Genomic DNA, 14177 nt, shown 5'->3' with positions numbered 1-14177 from the left:
CGTTTTTTCACCTTTTACGCGATCGTGTTTTGTGTCGATTTTTGTTGATTTTGTGCGATATGAATTAAACGTCTTTGAAACAGCTGTGAAACGTCTTTCCACAACCCTTCCGTAACCGAATGGAGCAGTTTATTGCCGCACAAAATGGCATTTTAACAGTTGTCTGGCTTTTAAAATCTGGGACACGTTCAAAACAAACGAGATCCGCGAAGCGAGTTGGTCGAGTCGTGCTAACCAAGATGGCGACACGGCGGCTTCACTTTTCACGGAGTATGAGCGTTCTATATATTTTCAATTCAGTGCGCCAGACTCGCTCACGTACTTGATTTGTGGCATAGACATGGCCATTGGGCCTTCACGGTGTAATTTGTGCGAGGCTTTTGTCCGAGTGAGCTTGAGTCGAGAGGGTGAATGTACGGATTGGGAATGTACGGGTCTCCCTTCCCCCGCCCGGCAACGCCGGTACTGGAGGGCGTCACAGGATCGGTGAGTCTCCAAAATCCGCTTCTTGCTGTTGTTGCGAAGATGCAGGACGATGTCGCGATTGTTGTGCTGCTCTCCTACCATGAGAACTGCAACGTCATTGTTGACTGGCCCTCCCCTTCCCCCCTCCACCCTACCCCCTCCCCTTCCACCCTACCCCCTCCCCTTCCTCCCTCCCCTTCCCCCCTCCCTCTCCCCTCCCCCCTACCCCTTCTTCCCTCCCCCTCTCCTCCCCCCTCCCCTTCCCCCTCCCCGCTCCCCCCCGTTCCCCTTCCCCCTCCCCCCTCCCCTCCCGTTCCCCTTCCTCCTCCCCTCCCCCGCCAGAAAATGCTGGGTACTTCTGCTAGTATATAATAAAACAGGAGCATCTATCTATCTGTCCATCTGTCCTAAAACTACACCCTCATTTTTGGGGCTAGCCCCGCCAAACCTTCTTTGGAACGCCTTGGAGTCCCAACGGATGCCATAAGGTAGGTAGGAGCTTTTATAGATTCCTCAATCAAATTATGATTTTGAAATTGGCCCAATACAGACCTGCTCCCGAATCTGGAAGTGAACAGATGACAACATTGGGCTGGTTTGATAATATCTCAATACAATTGTGATTTAACACAGTATTTTGTTATAGTATTAATGTATGATTGGAATGATGCTGTTTGGAATGAAAATAGAGATATTGAGTTTAAATGAATGAGGAAATGATGGAGGGTTTCTACTTTCTAACTGTTACATTCGCGGATTCACCATATGCAGATTTGCCATTGACTGGATATAGAACCATTCAGACTGGGTACGTTTTTTTGCCCAAGTCCTTCATGAACCCGCTGTCAAAGCAATACCTGACGTTTGACTGAAGGTGGCACAGGAATGTGGAATTTATTGGCTCATCATTTCCCATTCACCGTTTTTTGCCCAAGTTATTCATGAACCGGCTGTCCATGTCTCACGTTCGACTGAAGGTGGCACAGGAATGTGAAATTTATTGGTTCCATTGTTTAGCATTCACCGTTTCCACACTGGATGTTTGCTTTTGGCTTCCCACCCGTGTGTAGCACCTCGTTCACCTCACTAGTGTGTGTGTGTGTGTGTGTGTGTGTGCGTGTGTGTGTGCATGTGTGTGTGTGTGTGTGTGTGTGTGTGTGTGTGTGTGTGTGTATGTATATCTATAAATAAAATATCTACAAATAAAACATATACCAGAACATGTATAGAAAGTAAAAAAAAAAAAATTCAAAATAAATAAATAAATGATTGGACAGCAAAACGGCAGGGCAGCTTAAAGGCAGGCCCTGCAAAAACCTACCATGCTGCTTCCAAGGACGCTACAGCTTGTGAATACCATCAGCTTGCCATGCGTCTCCCATGTGTCACTCATTGCACCACCTGATGGAAGAAAATATTTATTAATACAGGAGGGAAAGCCTCTGCTGCATGTGTCAACTCTCTCTTTGTAAGTGTAAAGAACATCATTTTGCAAATATCAAGGCTGAACCCTCGAACCATTCTTCTTCCTCAAAGTCATGGTAGTGCCTTTAAGTCCATCTTTGTTGGATGCTCCCCCTCCAATCGCTTCTTCCACTCAAATGGCATCAACCCAGGCTCAGCTCGATACAAGGCAGAATGTGCCAATTAGATACCTGCCTCCACATATTGCGTACTCAACCCATACCACTGTCCCCACCTTACACCCTTGTACCCTTTGCCATCTCAACTCTGTGCATCTTTCACACTCAACGGTAGAGAAAGCTTTGGCCTGGCTCAACTCTTTGTCTGTGATGAGCCCAGATCACATCAGTGCCCACGTTTTCAAATCCTGATCTGCTGCTCTTGCTTCTCCTCCATCTGTGCTTTTCAGTCTGTCCTCCTTTGGATGACTCTCGTCTACCTGGAAGGCAGCAAACATCATCTCATCAACAAGAAAAGTGCAAAATCAGATCCTGTCAATTACAGACCAGTAGGCTTCCTTCCAATTTAGAAGCAATGTCATGGAATCCATCATTGTTTCTAGCATCTTCTTTTCTTTTCTCAAACAGCTTGACCTCTGACCATCAGTTTGTATTCTCTCCTCATCACAACTCTGGACATGTTGCTGCTTCTCTCTCAGCAATGGTTTGAGGACCTAAGTTTCAAACAGAGGTTAGGAATGTCTCATTGGACATGTCTCATCCTGCTTTGTTTGCCAAGCTTGATCCCTGTGGCATAAAATACTGCCTTCAATCCTGGTTTTCTGGCTTTTTCCACTCTTGCAGTCACTGCGTTGTCAACAATGGAACCCTCTTCCCTTCTTTTCTCTTATTTTCTCTCCCAGTGGAGGATGGAGTGCACCAAGGCAGTACATTGGAACCAGTCATGTTCCTCATCTACATCAATTTCGTTTCCAATGCTCTGAAAATTCCCTCTTCCTTGATGGAGGATTTCATATTGGAACATGATAAAATGCTAAAATTAGGAATTGCTCTAAAGAGCCAGTTAATGCTGAAATGTTTGAGCTGGATATCTATCCCATCCAAAACAAATGAATATATTTACCAAAATAACCTCAAATATGATTTTGGGGGTGAATTTATAGAAATTGGCATTTTCTTTCAAATTCAAACGTTTTTACGAATTAAATTTCAATGTCTACACAAATTCATAGTAAATATGATCCAGCAAATGTTTTTAATGTTACTCGACAACGAATTGAGATATCATTAATGCTCCTACAAAACATGAGATTTCATATTCGGCGAGCATTCTAGGGCAATGTCCCGTATGACACATGGAAGTGTAAAGGTTTTTTTTTTTTGTATACAAGATCGAGGCTCGTGAAAGAGCTAACATTAATCACACACAAAGTCAAACCGACACATAAAACACAAAATAAGGGAAGCGGTAGACAAGATGGGGAGAGAGGGGGAAGGGCACAAACACAACATTTGAGAGCAGGGACATCGAGAGAACTGTGGGAGGGAGAGGGCTTGAGGGGGAGGTGGGAGAGGTATAAAACATATGGAAACTGCAAGGACTTCCAGGAAAGAATTTGGAATTTCAAAAAAGTGGATCTGGGGTGAATTAGCGGGGGTAGAAAAGATCAAGGTTTTGGATGGGGGAAGAAAAGAGATGGCGGTGAACAGCTGTTTTAAAGACCTGGAGGGAGGAGTGGGATTGAAGAGAGTGAGGGAGTTTGTTCCAGAGGTGGGAGTAAAGAGGAATGAAAGAGTGAAGGTGAGCAGAGAGTCTTGATTTTGGCAATTTCACCAGAAGAGGGTTGCTGGTAGATCTTGTGCGACCTGAAGGAATATTGGGGGGACAGAGCACAGAGAGAGCTGGTGGAGCAAGGCCGGATAGGAGTCGGTAGAAGACAGAAAGACCACCTACCTTCCTGCTGTGGGTGAGTGAAAGGCCCTCACAATCAGCTTCATCGCGAGAGATTCCAATGATTCTGAAAGCTTTGGTTTGAACATCGTGAAGCCGAGCTCAGTGTGAGGCAGGAGCACCAGCCCAGAGAGGAGAGCAGTATTCCATGGAGCTGCGGATGAAAGCCTTTTATGTGGTGAGGAGCTCAGGCGTGCCAAGGAAGGACTTCGCACGACGGAGGATGCCCAGTTTGCAGTCGGTTGGTCGGTTTTAGTCGGTTTTACCATACTTTAATTGTTCAAGCTCCAATCTTGCAATTAAAAATTTTCTAACTTAGACTTGTGAGAAACAAAAAAACTCCAACCAGAAATGCCTCTTCTAAATTTATCTATAAAACAAATAGCCCTGAGTGTGCCGATGGTCATCTCTAGATCAAATAGAAGGGCTGCATCAGGTTTCAGAGCAATTGGTTGGTATGAAGGGAGAAGTAGGGATCTGAAGTTTAGGGTAGGGGGGAGGGGAAAACCCCTCCAACTTCCCTTCCCACCCCCTCTCTGAAATCCCCATGATCCGAAATCGGGAAATCAAAGTCCGAGTGATTGTGTGGTCCATCTAGTAGAGGGGCTCTATCGGGTCTAGGAGAAATCTGTTCGTAGATAATGGACGAGTAGGGATCAAATTCTGGGGTAGGGGAGGAGGTGTAACCCTCCTCTACCCCCCCCCCCCCTCCCCTCGGGAGTCCCCATGATGCGAAAACTAAAAATCGAAGCTTTAGTGATTGTGCGGTCTACTGTCTTGTATTTATGTGTCGAGTTTCAGAACAATCAGCTGGGTGATAAAGGAGGAGAAGCAAAAATAGCAGAAAAAGTTAACGGACAGACAACCGGACATGACGACCATTTCACAAGTTCATCTCTTGGAGAATCCAAATGAGATGACCCAATAATAAGCTCTCAAATTTTGATCCAAACAACACATGGCTTGTCGTACAGGACATGTCTCGTACGACACGCCATAATGTTTGTATTGTATTACACGATTTCTTTACTCGTACACCAGTCAAATCATATACCAGTCTTTATTGCTTTTCCCAACACGTCACACTTCACTCAAGAATGTTGAAACTAGTCTGCAGTTGAAAACAAGCTTCTGAATTCAGTGGAAAATTCCATGGGAAAAATAAAGACTTTCATTGTAAGTTTGAAACTTTGTGACAGGTTATGAAATTGTTAAACCTGTTGTTATTACCGTTAAATTTTCTTAAATGTTATGTTTGTTGAGGAATATAAATAATAAGGGAGTGATGTTTCTTCTTTTTTCTAAAATTACATCTTGATGTTTTTCAATGATGAGGGTTATTATCACAAAACTTGGGGCAAATACATGTAACCTATTGCCCCCATGTATTCGTAGCAGTATAAACAGTTGACTGCCTAGTTAAAACTTCCATTTCATTACGAAGAAGAAAGTTGTTCATGTATACGCACATGAATGTATATGTATATATATGTATATATATAGTGTTGCGGTTTTAGAACCCTCACTTGTGTAAATACTTGTAAATAATTCTCATCGTTAAAAGGTCAAGGGTAGCACCCATAGTTAGGCCACAGCAACACGTAGGTCACCTTAGAAATCCCAGTTATTTCATTATTATGTGTTTCAGATAAGGCCGTGTTCCCAATAGTTGAATCTGCGTTGCATCAATTAAATAAGAATAGGTCCCAATCCATTCCGGCCATTTTGCCAACCTCTCTCTCCCAATTCCGTTACGCGCCTTGGTTAGCGTTCGCTCAGGCGCCGCCATTAACCACACGGTCAAGCTAGAGGAAGCTTGGAAGAAGGGGGCAGAGCGCCAAGGACAAGGTGTACTTACTTTTTCCACATGCGAAATTTGCATTTATGTTTATTTAAATTATACAATGGACTACAAAATGTAAATGTTTCATGATATTTGTTATATTATATCACTTTTATCTATCAATATTGTTGAAATGAAGATCAAATAGCTGTATGTTGAAATATGTTGAAAAAGTCAAAACTTTACATGGGGTGTACTTACTTTTTCACGTGACTGTATGTACAAGTACATGTGCACTTACATTCAAGTTGTTCCGAACGACTCACACTTTGTCCTGTACATGTTTTCTTTTTCTTTTTTTAATATAAATGCTATTTTGATTACATCGGTTACTTCTTATGGTTACTTCTATCATATTTCAGATAAACTGGCCGTTTTGATCATTGTTAAATTATAAAATTTGACAATTTTCAGAGATGAAAAATCATTTGACATTTTTACAAACGGACAGACGTACAACACATTTTTCTCGGATATGTTTATCTTGTTTACTTGTTAATTAAAATCGTTTTTGACAGTACAGTTATATCTAATTATTCTTTGGTATTGGTTCACGAGTTATCAAGTGACCACTATATTCGTCATGTGTGTGCGTCTGTCTGTGTGTGTGTCTGTGTGTCTGTCTGTCCGCAGCATAACTACCTGATGATATCATCCGAACTTGATGAAACTTGGGTGGGAGGTTGATATCATGATCTCGTTGTGTCCTGCCTAGAGTGGGCGTATTGCGCCCATTGTGGGCGGAGCCACGCCCGAAAAAGATGACTTTTTAGGGGGTAATCGAGTTCAAGCTACATCTTCTCCGAGGGGTTTGGTGGAATCTGACAGGGGTTTCGATATTTGGTTAGGCGAATGTTATGTGTCTCGCTCGATTTTTCGATTTTTCATTTATTATTTTTTTCATTTATTTATTTTCATTTCGTTTTTCACCGAATTTTCGGCATTGTGTAGCTAACTAACCTCATAACTGATTATACATTATTTTCTCTCATTTCAAGGTCAGTAACCTTCGTTTTGACATTTCCGGGCCTGGCCTGTCCAGGCCTGTTTCGGTTATAGTCTGTCCTTTGTCATTGAATACCGCTCGCTCGTGAACCATCGTCGTCTCCTGACTTGTAAGTTTTCATTTTAATCAGATGGGCCAGTTTTCTCATGTAGTTCATCAAATAATTAGTATTCAATACTACATTCGTTGTCGAATTTTACCACATGCGCAACGCTTCCTTTTCTCCAAATTATATAGTTAATGATAAAAATAAATCATCATTTGGTTGAACTGCACTGATGTTTATCTTGGGCATGCTCATTGTTACCCTGCGCAGTGCGCATGCGAAGCGAAAAGCAGCGATGAGCAATTCCTTCACATCTGTCTGTCTATAAACGTCAGTTGATGATCAAGGAACAACTTATTTATATTGAATGTTACATTTTGAACACGAATTTGAACATCAATTGGAAAATGAACCTCGAGTTTAGATCGGGGTACTTTGGCTCGGAATTATTCCCCATTGCGCATGCAAACAGAGGAGAGAGACAGTTTTTTTTTTACCCCGTCTGTCTGACAGTCAAAAAAAATTGAAAATTATTCCAAACAGGAAACTGTTTTTAAGGACATCATAAAAACACAAATAACAGGCACAACCACAAATAAACAATGTAACTTGTTAAATAAGGTGGTGTAAAATACATCAACAGTAGTAAACTTCCAGAATTTTCTTTTCTAGAACCTTTAAAGCCTTTATTTTATTTAAATTGAATTATATACTTGAACACTGTAGAACACAAATCACCTTCTTGGCACTTTCAAAACCCTTCCATTTAGCAGTATTTAGACAAAATATTACGGCATTTTACATCATCTCGACAAATCAAATTTGCTGTTTGCAGCCCCTGCCAGTGTTCTTTTTTTCTCAAGATTGCACGTGGTAAGATGTCTACTATCTCTCTAGTTTTCATCGTTTTTGGTAATTCCATAATCCTGTACGTATTATTATTTAGCTGCTGGTTGCATCATTGCTGGGAGCATGGCTGTGCCGCTGATGCAGTTTCCCCTGTTTCTAGTAAGCTGGCACTCATTTTGTCGGCTTCGGATCGATGACAAGTTTACGTCAACCCACCTTGTGTTATTTAATGGCACGACGGGCTTGAGCTCAAGACCTTGTGATTTTAAGCCAGCCACCTTGACGTTACGTTACATTTAAAAGGTTTATTTCTTGTTCGGTTCACATATGTTTGCTTTGTAACAGCATCATTATAATATCTGATAAAACGTTTGTGTTCAAATGGCTTTTCTTCGGTGCAGTATATTCATCTTTTGATGTGCAACACTTTTTCATCTGAAGGTTGAATTGCTTTATTTCGATTAAGAACAAAAGTCTTCAACAAGTCAAGAGACGACGATGGTTCACGAGCGAGCAGTATTCAATGACAAAGGACGGACTATAACCGAAACAGGCCCGGACCGGCCAGGCCCGGAAATGTCAAAACGAAGGTTACTAACCTTGAAATGAGATAGAAAATAATGTATAATCAGTTATGAGGTTAGTTAGCTACACAATACCAAAAATTTGGTGAAAAATGAAATGAAAAAAAGAAAAAGAAAAGAAAAATCGAGCTGCAATCGAGCTGTCATGGGGCTAGACACATGACATTGGCCTAACCATATACCGAACCCCCTGTAAGATTCCACCAAACCCCTCGGAGAAGATGTAGCTTGAACTCGATTACCCCCTAAAAAGACATCTTTTTTGGGCGTGGCTTTTTGGGCCACAATGGGCACAATACGCTCACTCTAGGCAGGACACAACTAGATCATGATATCAACCTCCCACCCAAGTTTCATCAAGATCGGATGATATCATTGGGTAGTTATGCTGCGGACAGACAGACACACAGACACACACAGACAGACGCACACACATGACGAATATAGTGGTCACTTGATAACTCGTGAACCAATAAATTAAAGGAATACCGTCATGTGGGGTGTGCAGAGAAAGTCTAGTCTAGGCTGAAGTGTCGTGTGCAAAAAGGTCTCCTCCTTTGAAGGATCAAAAAATGAATGAATGAATGGAGACATTGAAAATGTATCTTTAACATAAAATGTTTGGAAATGTGATAATCCCAGTAAACGGCCAAGTCGCATCTTCCTGGTAATACACAAATTCCTCATGATGAATATGAAAATGATCAAAACCCTTTAGGCCTTTAATTACATTCAGCTTCATACGTAGTATACAATTTCATTTATAAATAATCTATATGGCTATGGTACTTGACAAAAACTTTTTTCTGGTTTGTAAAACGATGGGGGAAATGAGAAGAACAGTCAAGATGGCGAAGATAGAGAAGAAGAGAATGGAGGGGAGAAAAAAGGGAAAGAGAAGGGGTTTCGAGAGTTGGGATTAGAGAGAAAAGGGTGTTCTGCTGAAGCCCCACGTGTCTGCAAAGTCTGCAAGACCCTCGAGAATTTATCAAGTGGATGTATTAAGGCTTCACACATGCATCTTGCTTTGTTGCAATTCAAGGTCATCCTGTGCTAAAATCAGATCGTTACGCCATTATTCTTAGACAAACCAGTAAATGGTTGTATCAAGTCACGTTTTCCAATTTTGTGATCTCCACACCCTTTGAACTCTGGGATCTTTAACCTCAATAAAGCAACGCAGACGAGACATCTGGATTAATGCCGGCAGCGAAAGCATTTGCTTCAAAGACAATAATGACGAGATAGAGATTAACGTCTACACCAAAAACATGTTAAAACAAATTTGCAAGAGGCACACAATAAAAACTCAATGCTAATCTCGTCTCACACAATTGATGGAAACTGGAGCCGATAACTCGATCACTGGAGCCAATAAGCCAATAACTCATTGATTAGTCATTTTGCAAATGGGGGAAAAAAAAAAATCTTCAACCAGCATTGAGTTAAATATTAGGGAGAATTTACCTGCGTTTTGTGTTCTACAAAGCATCAGAGCACAATTTTGTCCTGACAAGGCTCTCAGCTATATAATGATACCTGGCTTGGATGTACCTGCTGAAAACTATGCTTATGCTGATGTCTTGTGGAATTCGTCTTTGACTGTTAAAACTACATCTTCTGGTATCTTACATCTGAGACTGCTCATCTTATTATAATAGAGCAAACGTGTGTGGTTATGTTTATATGTGACCAACACGTCTTCTTCTTCTTCTCCTTCAAATAAAATTAACACCCAAAACACAGTCCGTGAACTCTTAATTACGTTTAGACTGCTGAGACCCATCAGACCCTTGACGACCCTTTATGTCCCCCAATACCCTTAAGACCACCAAGACCCCTGAATACCCAAAATACCTTGAAGACCCAAAATACCCTGAAGACCAAAAACACCAAAAAGCCCCTGAAGACCCAAAAGACCCCGAAGACCCAAAAGACCCCGAAGACCCAAAAGACCCCGAAGACACAAAACACCCCAAAGACACAAAACACCCCGAAGACACAAAACACCCCGAAGACACAAAACACCCCGAAGACACAAAACACCCCGAAGACACAAAACACCCAAAGACACAAAACACCCAAAGACACAAAACACCCCGAAGACACAAAACACCCCGAAGACACAAAACACTCCGGAGACTCAAAACACCATGGAGACTCAAAACAACACGGAGACTCAAAACACCCCAGAGACTCAAAACACCCGGAGATTCAAAACACCCCGGAGACTCAAAACACACCGGAGACTCAAAACACCCCGGAGACTCAAAACACCCCCAAGACTCAAAACACCCCGAAGACTCAAAACACCCCGAAGACTCAAAACACCCCGAAGACTCAAAACATCCCGAAGACCCAAAAGACGCTGAAGTCCCAAAATACCGTTAAAGGCCCAGAGGATCCAAAAGACCTTGAAGATCCAAATGGCCCTGAGGATCCAAAAGACACCAAAATGGTCAAAGATGCCTATCCCTCTGAAACGACGTGTGGTGAGGCACGCGGAGTGCGCTGAGTCACGCTAGTTCATTAAAAAATTAAATTAAATACTGTTGCGGTTTTGAGTTTTGTATAATAAAGGTTAAATTTCCCCCTCATAGTTAGTCACACAAACAACACGTAGCCTCGCGATAGTTTAGTTATTTCATAGTATGTGTGAAAATAGTCCTTTTCCTGTGTTAGTTTTGCGTTGAGTAGAGTAATGAGAGTAGGTCCTTCTCGTACTTCCATTGCCTTATCCCGCCCCCATTGCCTCATGCCTCTTACGCCTCTTTGTGCTGCCTTTGGCTTTTTGGCGCGAATTAACACGAGGCCGGCCTGGAGGGTCGGGTCGGGACCGAATGAGGGCGGCAGAGAAGCTGACGGTAAGCGCGAGCCGCCATTCAGGGCTCACAAGGTGTGGCTGCAGCACTGCGTCACAGGGCGTGATTGGAAGGTTCGAGAAGGCTCAGGGCGTGTCGATATAACCGTTGCGCAAAGCCACCAAGAGGAGTAAGAGCGTCGAGCAGCAGTTGAGTAAGGACTCTCGAGTTGAAGCAGTGCGGTGAGTTGAGGAGAGAAGAGGATTTGAAGGAGCGCGGTCAGCAGTGGAGTTTGAGAGATACGAGATCGGAGAAAGACGCGCATGAACTAAGATACGCGCTCATATTAAAGTGACGCTCGGTTGAGCTTGAAGCTGAGCCGCTGTAGTGCATTGGGTTACGCAAGTAATAGCGCGCTGGTTGCTAAATGCGCTGTGGAACCGCCAGCCACGCTGAGAGACGCGTGCTTTTCCTTCCTGCCTCATCGTCTGCCTTTTGTTTGGGAGACGCGCTACGAGGATCCTTCCACCGCCTGCTTGCCATCATCGCGGGACGTGCTGTGGGGAGAGCCGGACAGGGCCGTTCCTGGACGACTAAGCCGGCGCGTTTGGCCCGAACATCATCCCGCCTGCAATTTCCCTGTGTGAGTGCGAACGGGCCCGTGTCTGGGTTTATAATAAGGCTGCTTAAGTTCTGCTCTGTGTCCCTGCTTCTACCGATCATTGTACATAATATTGGGAATAATAATGAAACCTGTGTTCTTCCTTCCATTCGATTGTTCTTGTGTTTTCCATCATTGACTAAGCATGGTACGAATAGAACCGCTCGAATCGGGTTCCACTACTAGAAAACTGCACGGACCACGTGGTACTCAATCCGCTCGGTGTACCCAAATTACACGTGGCTCGTGCGAGGCTTGCTTCCCCGCTTCCGCGGCGGTGCAGGTATTTAGGTATGAGCGAGACTTGGTCCCGAAACCCTACCTTGCGTTTGCCCGAAAGGGGCGTTTCAAGTCTCTCGGTTCCGCCGGCCCAGAAAGATCATGGGGCTTAATCCCCCCTTGGTAAAGGTAAGAAGGGCGGCGGAAAACCGTAACAATACTATGCTTTAGATTTAGTCATTTGACGAGACCTAAGGCCGAGTATTTTTTGAAACTCTAATAATTTTTTCCTGCTTTTAACTACTACAATGAGCATGCCAAAAATAAACTACTTTAAACTCTTAGAGGAGCTAGATCACAAAATGGATCAGGATGTACCAGAACAAAAGGAACTGTAAAAAGAGACTGGAGGGATGTGGGGAGGGAGGGCAGAGCACACCAACAGAAGACGTTGAACACACCAACAGCAGCGTTGAGGGATAAGACCAAGGGAGACTTGAATAAATAAGGGGTGTGGGCAAGAATGACGGTTAGGGAAAGGCACAGGGGAGTGAACAAGATGGATGCAGCCACAAACTATTAATCACAGAAGTGGAAAAAAAACTGGAAACTTGGACAGAAGTGGGCTTGGGGAGGGTCAATTGAGGTAGAAAATATTATCTTTTTGGATGGTGAAAAGCCATCTTGAAACACTGGAGGGAAGAATGACATTGAAGAGACTGACGAAGTCGGTTCCATAGGAAAAGGAAGAAAAAAAGCAGAAAAAAAGAGAAAAGAATGAGTAGGTGAGCAGCGATTCTGGATTTTTAGGAGTTTCACCAGAACGAATACAAGTCACATACAAACTTAACTGTTAGTAAATGAACAAATGAACCAAATAATCCTTTCTCAAAAGACAATTCCATTTCTCAGCCATGAAGCTGTTTGTATTATTGCTGAAATTGTAGTCAGGAGCAACTGGAGACAAGGCCGTGTGTGAAACCGTGTTCATGCAATTGTCCTTTCCTTTAATCCCACATACCTTCCACTGTTGCCTCCGCCTTGCGCTTCTTTACGCTTGCCTTGCTGCCATCATTTTGATCCTCTGCAGATCGTTTTAGCTGCTGTGACCCATGTGGAGGCAAGAAATAGTCCCGCATGGTACGCTTTGGGGTTGTCAACCCAACTGGGTGGGACAAGTCCGTTTGACCAGAGTCTGGTTGGGTTGAGGAATCATGCCGTTTAAGATTACCCACATCAACAAACCGCACTTGAAATGGATACCTTCCATTGACAAGGTATATCGTGCATCCATCTTGTGCCTCCACAGTCTGGAGTCTCTGTAGTGTTTGCAGTCCCACTGTGGTTGGATTTATTCCCAGCTAAGGAAAGACATGGAAATGTAAGTTCATTTTATAACCATTATTTTTATTATATATTGACATGGAAAAGCTGTACGTAATTTCACAGTACTGTACATTTGTAATTTTGTGTATTGTAATGATGGAACGAATGAGTGCACCAAAAGCAAAGGCGAAGAGGAAAGAAAAAAAAGTGTAAGAAATAGACCAAGCACAGCAAATCTTATTATTACAAACACAAACACTATCAACCCATTAAAACCAAACATTTTTATTGCAAAAAAAAAAAAGAATACTCCAGTTAAATCTCAAAGATGATAAAAAACAAACACAAACATCATTGTAAAAAGAATGTTAATTAATAAAGAATATCGATTTAAAATGTGGTCATTGTAAAAAGCAATTTTCTCATACACGTCATATCATCAAACCAAATATCTATTTATAATAATAAAAGGCAGTGTCCGTCCATCCATCCGTCTGTCTCCTCCATAACTCCAAAACAAAATCTGGATTCGGATATGAGGATTGGGATGCGATAGGACTAAATAAATGTCCAAATCTGGAGTGAAATCTGACAAAATTTACCATATATAGGGATTTTTATAACTAAGTGTATATATTCATTTATTTAAGCGAGGCTGTCATTGTCCTTCTGGGGTTAGTTTTTTTAATTTAACTTAAGAATAATTTTTTAACTTAATTCATACTTCCATGGGATAGGGTGTCACTCCACTGTACGTGCGATGTTTTTAAAATTCCTCAGCCATTTCAACCAGCAGCAATCAGCTTGCTATCGCTTGCCAAGCCAGCTGTTCCTCCTCACCCATTTCGTTTGAGTGCTTGCTGGAGTGCTAAAGCCGCTGGGCGAGGACTCTACAACAGAAGTAAAGAAATACCTGTGTACTTAATTAATTAGTCACAAGGCTGGGAAAGTTTGGGTGTCTTATAACACCCTTTTTGAATATAATTAACCTCCACTTGGTGA

General features: G+C 42.5%; 1 protein-coding gene across 6 annotated transcripts in view; it reads right to left on the bottom strand.

Annotated features, from left to right (window-relative positions):
- The window catches only part of PNKP (polynucleotide kinase 3'-phosphatase), a 166229-nt gene that overhangs the window by 136208 nt on the left and 15844 nt on the right, over window positions 1-14177 (bottom strand). For 5 of the 6 annotated variants that reach the window (XM_078784345.1, XM_068129150.2, XM_068129152.2 and 2 more), the window contains 2 exons: window positions 12871-13210; window positions 1787-1866 (listed from right to left, as the gene is read on the bottom strand). In XM_078784345.1, the coding sequence (XP_078640471.1) occupies window positions 1787-1866; window positions 12871-13210 (420 nt within the window). The remainder of the gene's footprint in view (window positions 1-1786; window positions 1867-12870; window positions 13211-14177) is intronic. The other variant, XM_068129151.2, reaches the window with a different exon arrangement.

Source organism: Myxine glutinosa, chromosome 9 (assembly GCF_964187855.1).
Source record: "Myxine glutinosa chromosome 9, kmMyxGlut1.1, whole genome shotgun sequence".
NCBI lineage: Eukaryota > Metazoa > Chordata > Myxini > Myxiniformes > Myxinidae > Myxine > Myxine glutinosa.
The sequence above is the reverse complement of the archived record's forward strand: the minus strand, read 5'-3'. Positions and strand labels throughout refer to the sequence as shown.